This window comes from Pseudophryne corroboree, chromosome 12 (genome assembly GCF_028390025.1).
Source record: "Pseudophryne corroboree isolate aPseCor3 chromosome 12, aPseCor3.hap2, whole genome shotgun sequence".
Classification (NCBI taxonomy): Eukaryota; Metazoa; Chordata; class Amphibia; order Anura; family Myobatrachidae; genus Pseudophryne; species Pseudophryne corroboree.
This window is the reverse complement of record NC_086455.1, coordinates 102,629,911-102,642,707: the sequence shown is the minus strand read 5'-3', so window position 1 is coordinate 102,642,707 and position 12,797 is coordinate 102,629,911. Positions and strand designations below refer to the sequence as shown.

Sequence of the window (12,797 nt, the reverse complement as noted above, 5' to 3'; positions counted from 1 at the left end):
GGCCAAGTGCAGCACGCGGGATAGACCGGAAGGCAGAATTGAGGGTAGGGTAGCAGTGGTCAAGGGTGCGCACTTCCCTAGTGGGACACGTGACTTGTTGTTTGTACCTAGGTAGCCCTTTGCTCAGGTTAGTTCTGTTGAAGTCACCCAGCACTATAAGCAGAGAGTCTGGGTGTTTTTGTTCTATGTTGGATATGCATACGGCCAGGTGGTGCAGTGCTTTGTTCGCGCAGGCAAGGGAGGAGTGCACTCCCACAAGGACAATTGAGGCAAATTCCCGGGGAAAATTAAAGGGGTTGCAGTTGATACTTAGCATCTGCAGATGAGGGCTACATGATTTGCCTAGGATTGTGACATTGGTGCACCATCTGTCGTTGATGTAGAAGCAGATGCTTCGTTTTTCCTGAGAGAACCTTGGAGCGATCAGCCCTGAAGAGACCAATGCACAGCAGAGACATTGGGTCGCCGGCAATATGGTCGCCCAGCCACGTCTCCGTAAAGCAGAGGAAGGACGACCCTGCGCTGCCCAGGAGGGACAGTTCGTTGAACTTGTTTGCCAGTGAGCGCAAGATCGAGAGCAGGATCGCGGGTAGTGCAGACCGTTGCCCTCGCCGCCACCTCACTAGGGCGCCTGCGCGACAGCCTCTCCTCTGAGCCAAGGTCCTTCTACTAGGGCTGACATGAGGGCCTCCGTCATTCTCTTTCCGGGGTCGCCGATCCGCCTGCCAGTCACCGTCTGGGCTGCGGAGTGCCACGGCCGCTCGCTCATTCACTTCGGCGTACATGACGTCTGCATCCCTGCCACACAGGGCAGCGAGGGCTGCAAGGGCCGCTGATCCACCCACCGGTGGGCCCGAACGTGGGGTAAGCACGCGGGAGCGCTCCAACTTAGTAGGGCTTCCCTGCTGTATTTGGTCACCGGTGGGGTAGACAAGGACAGGGGAAAACAGGTATTTTGGCTGCGCTGCATAGCTCTGAGGCAGGCATCTGCGGCGCCATCTTGAATTGTACTCGCTATAATCGTTGATGTTATAACCTACTGCTGCTGTTTAATCCAATGGGTATATTTGAAACAAGTAATAAATAAAATAACTTTGCTTTTTCAGTTGCTGATTTTGTCAATTATTTCAGGACAAAGTAGGCTTGTAGAAAGGTGTTAGAATCCAATTCCTATTGTATAGGTGTGAAAAATCTCAGTGAGAGAGGCATTTGAAGTAGATTTCTTGTGGGGGTAGTGATAATGGCTGGGATCCTGCAAATTGAAATGAACAGTGACCCTCAGCAAATCAGAGCTTGAATATACTGTATATTAGTTGATTAATGCAAGAAGTCAGTTATTTGTTGCTCAGAGAACAGAGATAAATGATGTCTAAGTAAGGGGCTGTATGGAGCCAAAGAAAGGTTGCAGTCCACAGTACATTGTCTGGGATTGCCAATGCAGAGTACAGTAGATTCCAAACTGAAGGACTTCTCAGTGGAGAGAGGCAGAGATTTCAACCCAGTGTGTATCACAGCGCAGGAATGCAATCCGTTGGTTTTGATGAGATGTCCGCGTAGAGTAGCACAAGTTAAAGGTAAGTACTTGGATATTTATGAGGATTCATAGGTCACTTGTGGTGAATTTAAGCTGTGTTATGGAGATGATCAGGAGCATGCAAAAGGTGAGGCAGCCATCTTGTCTGGCTGTTCATGGGTTCATATACTGTGTGAACTTTTTTTGTGTCGACCCTGTCTACCTTTTCTACTGTCTATCTATTCCATGTCGACCTTCTGATCCGGTCGACCAATAGTGGTCAATGTATTGACTGTAGACCTTTTTAGTGTAGATCTAATGATCCACACCCATGAGCAAGTGCTATGACAATATGACCCAATTCTTCTTCCGTTCTTCAATGGTATACACTGGTATAACAGCAGTATGGCCGATGATGAACTCCAAAATGGCTTAGGGAAGGGTGTTTTCCTGACAAGACACCCAAGCCTTACACAACAGATGGATTAAGGCCAAAAATGAGTAATTTATCACAATGTCACCCAATAAATAAAATAAAATGTATGGCTATGTTTGGTTTAGAGGTGTTATTTAAAAAATAAAAAACATTTCAAGCAATTAGTTGTTCACAGTCAACAACATGGTAACAACTGCACATCCAACTTACTGTAAGTATGAATCACAGAGAACCAAAGATCCAATAGAACACATTGACACCATGCAAAGGGCAGGTAATTTCCACCTACACCACAGCTATCTGTATTCCGACTCACCCAGTGACAGGAAGTTCTGATAATTCTCCATCATCACTTCTTTGTAAAGTGTCTGCAATGGCTCTTCCAGACTTTCCCACTCTTCTTTAGTGAAATACACAGCAATATCTTCAAAGTGGATATGCATCTGCAACATATATATTTAGTTCACAGTGCATGTTTTTAGAGGTCCACAACTTTACAAATATTTTAATGAAACAGATAATAACCCCCGGGTACATGTAGAGCCTCGTACACATCCTGGCGCTCGAGCGGTATGCTATATGTTAATGACATCACCTCCAACGCTACCTTCCCACAATTTGCAGATGTTCGAGAAGGATCAGTAATCCCTCCTTCGGATTTTTTTCGTTATCTGCAAATCAGACATTTTCACTCCACCATCACCACTACCCTTCTACACAGACAACTGTCCCCCTTCGAATATATTAGCTGGAAACGCACAAATACCAGAGGCCTCATCTCAGATATTTATGCTTTACTTAACGACCACCCCACGCCGTCCCGGGCCCCCCACGAGCTAGCATGGGAAAAGGAGTTGGGACTCGCTATAGACAATGAAGATTGGGTGGATATTTGGGATAATGCAGCCTCCAGCTCCATTTGTGTACGAATAAAAGAAAACATCTATAAATTACTCTATCGCTGGTATTATGTCCCCTCCCGTCTACACACTATGTTTCCTGACACCTCGGATAGATGCTGGAGAGGCTGCACAGACGTTGGCTCGTTCTTGCACATGTGGTGGTCCTGTCCAAAAAATTTTAAGATTTGGAGTGAGCTTATCACCTTGCTCTCGCGCTTATTTGACACTCCTATCCCTCCCGACCCCCAATACTTTCTGCTCCCCATGACCCTCCCTACCCTTAACAGGCAACAAAACAAGCTATTTCGGCATATAGTTTCGGCAATGACATGCCAAATAGCCACGGACTGGAAGAACCCGACTCCCTCCCCAATACCGGTGATACTCTCCCGAATTTGGTACGTACTCAAAATGGAATATATGACAGCTGTTATCCGTAACACCTCGAAACAATTTGATAAAATCTGGTCCCCATGGCTAACCTTACAACAGGCCCCTTCCCCATTTGTAACTTGACACCATGCATCGCAGCTCTATTTATCTTTTGTCTCTGTAGGCCACCCCCAACCCCACCCCCCTTCTCTACTCCCCCTCTTTCCTCTTGGATTGGATTTGATCCAACTCCTCTATTTTCCCGATTCCTACTACTCTCTCTCTGAGTATTACCCTCCACTCATTTCCTCCGTTGACTCTCTTTGACGGACGGCCACTCCGTTGCCGAGAGTTACTCTTCTTAATTGCCTTAACTTTCTTTTAAAAATTAAAAAAAAGGGATCCACTCAGTTGATGTTATAAAGTAAAGTAGTTACATATGTCCTACAAATATTTAATATGCTTGGATGTTCTGTTATTAATGTAACAATTTTGTGATCCTTCTAATAAAATGTGTTTAAAAAAAAAGAAACAGATAATAACAGAAATAAACTAGTAAATAATCTCGTAGACCGTGTTCACTCAGGTGTTGAACACAATTCCATTTTCTGAGTATACAGTATTTAGTATTTTCTAATTTTCAAACCAAGTGTACCAAGTGTATGTAGCTACAGGTAGGCATAACTGGGCTGTAAAGCAGATGTCCAGATATACTAATTTCAAGTATGCACGGTTGCTGATAATACTATTAGACTATACGTACAAATCCAGCTGCAGATTTGTACGTCTCCGCATACAGGAGAAAATATGCATTGAGCTCTGTGTATGGAACAAAGGGGTCTATTTACTAAGCCTTGGACGGAGATAAAGTACCTACCAATCAACTCAAAAATACCATGTTTCAGGCTGTGTTTGACAGTTAGGAGCCGGTTGGCTGGTACTTTACCTCCATCCAAAGCTTAGTAAATAGACCCCTAAAAAGGAGATTTATGATGGACATACCATGGTTAAATCTCTTTCTGTGAGGTATATTGGTTCCAAAGGGAAACATCGGGGTATAGAGATGGATCTTGATCCTGGCATCAACAGGCTAAAGCTTTAGACTGTCCGAGGATGCATTGGGGCCTCCTCTATAACCCCCCCTCCAGGCACTGTGAGCTCAGTTTCGTTAACCAGTCCAATGCAGGAGCAGGTAAAAGAGAAGGTAGATGTTAGTCACATAAAACCACATTCTCACGACAGGAGAAGGGACTAGCGGCTAATGCCATACAAACCCATAGAAGCTAGGGGTGTAAGGGCGGGCGCCCTGTGAAACCAATGTACCGTGCAGAAAGAGATTTAACCATGGTAAGTATACCATAAATCTCCTTTTCTGTAGCAGGGTATATTGGCTTCCACAGGGAAACATCAGGGATGCCCTAAAAGCAGTTCCTCATCAGGCCATTTAAGGTCCACTGACTCACGAGGCTCAAATGGAGATTCTTGCAGGGCATTCAGGACAACAGACAGATCCCATGGAGCCACAGGAGGGACATAGGGAGGCTGAATCCGTAAGACACCCTGAGTGAAAGTATGAACGTCAGGTATAGATGCAATTTTTCTCCGAAACCATACCAACAAGGCAGATACGTGAACCTTGAGGGAGGCCAGATGAAGGCCTAAGTCCAGGCCTCTTTGCAGAACTCTGAAAATTCTGAATCTGTATGCATCATAATTCTTATCAGTACACCAGGTGAAGTAAAAATTCCAGAACATTTAATACATCCGGGCAGATGCCGGTTTGCGGGCTTTTAACATAATTTGGATGACCGCCTCAGAGAATCCTTTGGCTCTCAGGAGTGATGCCTCAAGAGCCACGCCGTCAAAGCCAGCCTGGCCAGGTCCAGAAAGACAAGGACCCTGTCTGGGTGCTGAGGAAGTAGAAGAAGAGGACGTTCTATCCTGCAATAGGTATATGCAGGTAAGCATCCTGCATATCTAGGAATACCATATAATCTCCGGGTTCCATGGCCAGTACAATTGAGCGCAGAGTTTCCATACGGAACTTGGACACTCTCACAAACTTGTTCAGTGATTTTAGGTTGCGTATGGGCCGGAAATACCCATTGGGTTTCGGTACTAGAAACAGGGTCGAGTAGTATCATCTGTCTCTCTGGGACAAAAGGTACCGGCACCACCACTCCTGTATCCAGGAGGATACGCACAACCAATTGAAGAGCTTGCACTTTTAATGAATCCAAAAGGGATAACCATGGTGCAAAACTGGTGAGGGGGACATCTCTTGAAAGAGACTGAGTACCCGTAAGAGACAACTTCTCGCACCCACGCTTCTGAAGTGGTCTTTAACCAGACCCGTGTGAATCGCAGAAGTCGGCCTCCCACCCTAGGTTGCCCCAGGGGGAAGCCCGCTCCGTCATGCAGAAGGCTTGTCGTGTTTAGAAGCAGGCTAACGGGCCACCCAGGACTGTTTTGTCTTGGGCTTTGTGGTTTTGGAAGCACGAGTTTGTCTCAGGTATGTCTGACCTTTTGCTTTCCCTTGAGGTCGAAAGGAGTGAAAAGTGGTACCTTTTGTCTTCTGTGCAGAAGGAGTAGTATTAGTCTTAGCCGTCGCTAAGTCAGCCACAATCTTATTGAGGTCTTCCCCAAATAAGATGTCTCCCTTAAAAGGGAGAACTTCCAAGGTCTTTTTGGAGTCCAGGTCGACCTTCCATGACCTCAACCACAGAATACGGTGAGCCAGGATGGATGTAGTCCACGCCTTGGCTGCCAACACACCCGCCTCAGAGGACGCCTCCTGAATGTAATAGGCGGCGGTGGTAATATGAGACAGGTATTGTCTGGCATTGTCAAATATATCCTGGGACAACTTATCCTCTAATGCCTGAACCCATGCTTCAATTCCTTTTGCAGCCCAGGAGCCTGCTATAGTGGGTCTGTGCACAGCACCTGTAAGGGAGTAAACAGACTTCAGGCATCCCTCCACACGCTTATCAGTCGGTTCCTTCAGTGAGGTGACAGTGGTGACAGGCAGAGTAGATGACACCACCAGACGAGTGACATGGGAATCCACTGGCGGTGACTTTTCCCACTTGTTACACAACTCTGTAGGGAGAGGATAGCGAGCTACCATCCGTTTAGATGGGGAGAATTTCTTCCCTGATGTAATCCAGGGTTCTTGTCGTATGTCCACTAAATGGTCAGAATGCAGCAATAATGTTTTAGTTACCTTCTGATGTTTAAACTTATCAGGTTCCTTAGACACCGTAGTGGAATCCTCATCAACACCTGATTTTTGCAGGATCTGCTTAATAGCAATCACTAGGTCAGGGACTTCAACCCGAGTTGTAGATTCCACGTCAGAAGCAGCTGTGTCAGTGTCTGACAGGATAGTGTGCTCCCCGTCCTCTTCAGAAGAATCTTCTGAGAAATTAGTGGATTGTGAGGAGGAAGTGGTCTGCTGAAAAGACCTCGTGACACGAGAGTCTCTTGGGGCAGTCTTATGTCTAACCAAAGATTGATTCAATTGCTGCAACTGGGTAGACAAATTATCCATCCAAGGTGGATTTACCACAGGGACAAGATGTGACTGTAATGGTACAGGAGGTCCCATAAGGCGTGTCACAGGTATATTTAACATAGTTGAGAATGCCGCCCAAGGTGGCTCCTGATTGGTTACAGGAGCTGCAGACTGACTGGGAGATGTATGGCACATAGTACACAAACCATCATACAAAACCTTGGAGCGTCCTCGGATTTCCCGACCTTTGTGTTAGACATTTTCAGTTATGTAACAACAGAGCGTATTAGTACGATACAGCCAGACAGAGTACAAAACCTTGCGAATAAATTCCCTAGTAGGTGACTGCAGACACAGTACACAACACCAGCGATTAAATCCGGTATTATGTGGCTGTGTACACAATAGAATACCTTAGTTGGTAAATACTGTGAAACACTATATATGAGACCCTGATGCACTTAGTCCTTTTGGGTACAGAATACAGTGATAGACAAAGCTGGGATACACTGAAAGTGAAATCCACACAGCAGATACAGGCACACACAGTCACAGTGACAATGCAGATAATTATTTTAGTAAGACAATAAAACTGCACTGGACTAATTATATATAACAAAGCGCGGTCTGAGACCGGATGTATATATCAGAATACTCATACAAAATATATTCAATGTATTCTGGCACAGGTACACATGTTCTTATCTAATGCCGTCTTAATATTGACATGTAGAATACTTAAGTGTCTGTAAAATCACAGCGCTGACGTACAAGCGGATTTACAGGGGAGACCTTGACCTGCAGTCCCGGAGATCAGTCGCAGCTATGCTTAGAAGATGGTGACCAGCATCTCAGTCAGGGAGTGAGGGAGAGTGTGAGGCAGCTCCAGGACGGGAACACCAGCAGTAGATGGCGCCCTGAGCCGGGGAAGGGGCTACAGGTCAAGCGCCGGCTTCCCTATGCTGGTCCTCACCACCTGGTACTATGGAGTCTTATTAAAGTGGGCATTAGTACACCCGACCTGTACTCCTATGACCTGGTGGATATAATGGGGTCCCTGCTCAGTGACAGTGTCCACGCCAGTGTCGCAGTCAGTCTCCCTAGACTGCGATCGGAACGCAATTTAATGGAGGGTCCCACCTGGGGGACCCTCTTACCTCCTCCCTTCGTAGCAGCCACTCAAACCAGGAGAGCGCTGCGACCGTGTGCCCAATGCCGGAGCGTCCCCGCCGCAAGTACCTGGGAACTGAACCAGCGGGAGTATGCAACGCCGCTGGGGAGGTGAAGGAGCCGCAGCACAGAATGTCACCCTGACATGTAAGTGCTGTGGCCCTTGAAGTCTTCAATTTAAAGCTTTTCCAGAGCTGCCCAGTGCAGCCCCGTTAGGTGACCTGCTCTGCAGGGCACCAACTCGAAACTCAGCTCACAGTGCCTGGAGGCGGGGTTACAGAGGAGGCCTCAAAAGCTTTAGCCTGTTGGTGCCTGGATCAAGATCCATCTCTACACCCCAATGTTTCCCTGTGGAAACCAATGTACCCCGCTGCAGAAATGTAGATATTCATCCGCATGCATAGTTGTACACTTATGTAACTGCACAGACTGATCCATCTGGTTGTGGGCATAGCTGTCATCAGCATTCACTGCCCCAGTCCTAAGGGGTCTACTTACTAAGCCTTGGATGGAGATAAATTCGCTGGAGATAAAGGGGGTAATACAGAGTGGATCGCAGCAAATTTGTTAGCAGTTGGGCAAAACTATGGGGGTCATTCTGACCCTATCGCACGCTGCAGTTTATTGCAGCGCCGGGATCGGGTCAGAACTGCGCATGCGCCGGCGTTTGGCTGCCGTTTCGTGGGCGCAGTCCGGCCAACGCAGGCGTGGCCGGGGCGGGCCGGGGAGCGACGAGTAGCTGCCGGCCAGCACGCTAAAGCTGCGCTGGCCGGGAGCTACTACTAAGGTGCAAAAGCAATCGCCGCTGTGCGATGCTTTTGCACTTCTGCGGGGGGGCCGGCACTGACATGCGGGGCGGGATTGCCCTGCGCTGGGCGTCCCCCGCATGTCTATGGACATGATCGTAACCCTGCAAAATTTGACAGGGCTACGATCAACTCGGAATGACCCCCTTTGTGGACTGCAGGTGTGGCAGATATAACATGTGCAGAGAGAGTTAGATTTGGGTGGGTTATATTGTTTCTGTGCAGGGTAAATAATGGCTGCTTTATTTTTTCACTGCAATTTAGATTTCAGTTTGAACTCACCCCACCCAAATCTAACTCTCTCTGCACGTTATATCTGCCCCCCCTGAAGTGCACATGGTTTTGCCCAACTGCTAACAAATTTGCTGCTGCGATCAACTCTGAATTAGGCCCAAAGTACCAGCCAATCAGCTCCTGTCATTTTTCAAACACAACCTGTGGCATAGCACTTAGGAGACGCTGCAGTAAAAGGCTCAAAAAGAAATCACTGATTTCTTTAACAGACCTGTTTTCGGGTGCCATAACAGTGTTAACCCACAGGTCCAGGAAATGATCCCGAATTCTGTGTATTAACGCCTGGAAATGCGGTAATTTACTAGCCAAGAAAAAGGGTCTCTAATTGAATAGCCCCAGTTGTTAAAGCCCAAGGGTACCACCCTTTGGTAGATTACTGCATCTGACTGAATTCCACCCTATGTATCACTCGTAGATACAGATGTGTGAGTTTGGCAATAGAGCATGAACAGTGCGAAACATTACAAGATGTGCAACTCTGCATCAGGAAAGAGCGAGAGGGAGAGAGAAAAATATAGGAGGGGGAAGATAAGTTTACCTCTTTCCAGAAAAGGATACAGCCTTTTATACTGGTTTCAAGGGAGCCACAGGATAAAACTACTCCTGTCTGTAATCTGTGGATCCCATTCAAAATTGTTCTCCTTAGGCCGCTAAGAGCTCTTGCCTGGGAAGCAGCTTAATCTCAGTAGTTGTGTACTCATCAACCATCTCCACACCTGTGCAACCCTTTCTCTTTTTCTGAAGGAGATTACTTATGTTTATCTGCAATAACATGAAAGTTAGAAAAGTAATTGGCACCCATGATTGTTTATTCCATATTTAATAAAAATAATAATAATCAGACTTTGTATTTGATTCAACAGAATATTTAAATACAACACATGAAAATGACATGGCAGAAATGATGGGACCCATAGGGGTATATTCAATTAGCGTCGGATCCATTCCGACATGCATTTGTCGGAATGGATCCGACAACTCCTATTTAATCTCATCTCAATTCGACTTTTTCAAGTCGAATTGAGATGAGGGACCCAGAGGAGGAGTGGGGGGGCGCGGGGAGAGCCGCCGGCAGACGGTGGAGATCAGCGCTACAGTAGCGCTGCAGGAGGATGTCACACAGCCGCCCGACTTCACGGCAGTGTCCACCCGGCTTCAGCAAGCGTGACGTCACTTGCTGGAGCCAGGTGGACGCTGCCGTGAGCGGCGCGGCTGTGCGACATCCTGCTGCAGCGCTGTGCTGTAGCGCTAATCTCCCTATATGCCCGCGGCTGTCTCCCGTCTCCCTGCGGCTATTCCACCTCTCTTCCACTGGGTCACACATCTCAGTCCGACATTATTTTATGTCGGACTGAGATGGTCAAAAAGGGCCCCGTTTTCGACACAAGCAGGTGGATCGGTAGCTATTCCGCCGATCCACGTGCTTTTTGACAACTCGAAAAATTTTGGGTTATATTGAATAGGTCGAATCACGATTCGACCTTAAAAAGTCGAAAACTGACGTCTTTTTGACAGATGGCAGCTTTCGACTTCAATTGAATATACCCCATATTTGATTACAATTCAGATTCAAAGCACCTTATGCCAGACGCAGCTCCAAAAACATAACAGAGCCTCATTCATGTTTCGCAGTAGGTCTAGTGTTCCTGTCCTTGAAAGTTCTTTTTTTAATGCGTGAATATACAGTACAGCTGATGTGACTTGCCAGAAATCTCCAGGACATTGCCCCAGAAGCATTGTGTCAGTTTGCATTTTTGCAAACCCCCCCCCCCCCCCCCAGAAGTGGAGTCCTCTTGGGTCTACTTCCATGGAGCCCTCTCTTGCTCAAAAAGCGTTGGATGGTGCGATCAGACACTGAAGTAGCTTGACTTTGGAGATCAGCTTGCATCTCTTTGGAAGTTTTCCTTGGCTCTTTTTCTAATATAATCATATACAATATAATCATTATACTTCCGTTTAATCTGGGGTCAATTTTCTTCTTGTGGCTATGTCCAGGGAGGTTGGTTAAAGTCCCAGACTTTAAACTTCTTAATATTTGCAACTGTAGGCAAATGAACATCAAGCTGATTGTACATAGTCTTATAGCCTTTAACATGCTTGTCTAGAATTTTCTTTCAGATCTATTCATATAACTCACTACTTTGCTTTCTCTGGTCCATTGTTCATTGCGGTGCAGAATAATATGCTACCAAACAACAGTGACTAATAATAATTTAAGTCTTTTCAGTTTCTTTATTCTATGACATGACAAAAGGCATGCAGGTAATACATAAGACAATAGGTTTTAATTTCACGAGTTTTGAAGCATTATTTCAATGAGTTGTAAGGATACCAAGAAATTTGTCATCACACACGTTTGGGTGATGACCCAATTGCGTCAGTAGCATGTGCACGTCAAATCTAATTTGCACAGTGCGCGCTCCAGCTCCCACTGCAAGCGCCATGTACGTTAGGTGCAATATTCAGGCAGCACGGACGGTGTAATGCCTCACAGCACTGAGGTCATAGGTTCAATTCCCACCACGGCTTTAACTGTGTGTAGTTTGTATATTCTCCCCATACTTGCAGGGGTTTCCTCCAGGTACTCCAGTTTCCTCCCACAATCTAAAAATATACTGGTAGGTTAATTAGCTCCCAACAAAATTAACCCTGTGGTGCCTGTGTCTGTATGCTTTACGGTGTATGCTTAGAATGAAAGCCCCACTGGGACAGGGTCTGATGTGAATGGCCAAATATTCTCAGTAAAAGTCCTGTGGAATATGTGTGCGCTATATAAATAACTAGTAGTAAATGCATGTGCTACGGCATTGACAAGAAGAAAAAAAAATAGGACCAGGAACAAAAGGTGGTAAGTATAACGGAACAGGCGGAGCTGGTGAGCAGATGGTGTATAAGCTGGTTTTAACAACAGAATACTTTTTTTTCTTGCTTTAAATATAAGAAGAATTCTCCTACAACAGAGTTTTTGATGCATCCATCTAAATGAACAGGATAAAAAGGGATGTTCCTAAAATGGTGTGTATATAAATAATTTAATGTTGGAAGCCCTCACTGCACATGAAGTAAACATATAAATGCACACAGAATTGCAGACATATTGTCTTCTATTGGAAAACACACACGTACAGTACAGTAGCTGCAATCTAATGAAGGCATAATAAATGCAAAGATGCACAAGAGCGATAAGGAATGATGCACAATAACGCATTACTAGTAACCAAAGCATTTAGAAAAAATAGAAATAAAAATTCCCATTATCAATCCAGTATCTTTATATAACGTAATACATTACCACACATTATATGCCTCTCCCATCTCTATGCGTATCATTCACCTTCATCCATCCATGTGTCACGTGTATGGTGTTGTATTGTACAGTATACAGTGTATGTACTTCCTTCTATGGGATCTGCCTCTTGTCTCAAATCTTCGGGAAACAGGAAGCAAGGCTTTCCAGCACGTTTCCAGCGATTGGCTGAAAGAGTCACATGACAATACAGAGCATTCTGGGAAACGTAGTTTCATTGTCACATTCTGCAATTATAACACATACCACAGCATTCAGTGAGTGCAGCTGCTGAAGTTGCAAGCGTTGTTCAGACAGGATGTCAGAAAGATTGTTAGTCGGTTACTTTATGGTAATCATTGTAAACTGCATGAGGGTTTGAGGATATTACAGAAGGCCCAAAATAAATAATATGATTTGAAAAATATAGAGGTGAACAGCCCATAACTAGGCTTACCACACTAGACCTTTAAACCGGTACGCTCATGAATCACACAGGTT

General features: G+C 45.7%; 1 protein-coding gene across 2 annotated transcripts in view; it reads right to left on the bottom strand.

The window, feature by feature from the left end:
- Positions 1–12,493, bottom strand: part of LOC134980841 (zinc finger protein 354C-like) — a 55,633-nt gene extending 43,140 nt beyond the window's left edge. The window contains exons 1-3 of one of the 2 annotated variants that reach the window (XM_063947827.1): positions 12,303–12,493; positions 9,549–9,772; positions 2,266–2,392 (exon numbers count right to left, since the gene is read on the bottom strand). In XM_063947827.1, coding sequence (XP_063803897.1) covers positions 2,266–2,392 — 127 coding nt within the window. In that variant the 5' untranslated portion in view covers positions 9,549–9,772; positions 12,303–12,493. The remainder of the gene's footprint in view (positions 1–2,265; positions 2,393–9,548; positions 9,773–12,302) is intronic. The other variant, XM_063947826.1, reaches the window with a different exon arrangement.
- Between the last annotated feature and the right edge of the window lie 304 nt (positions 12,494–12,797).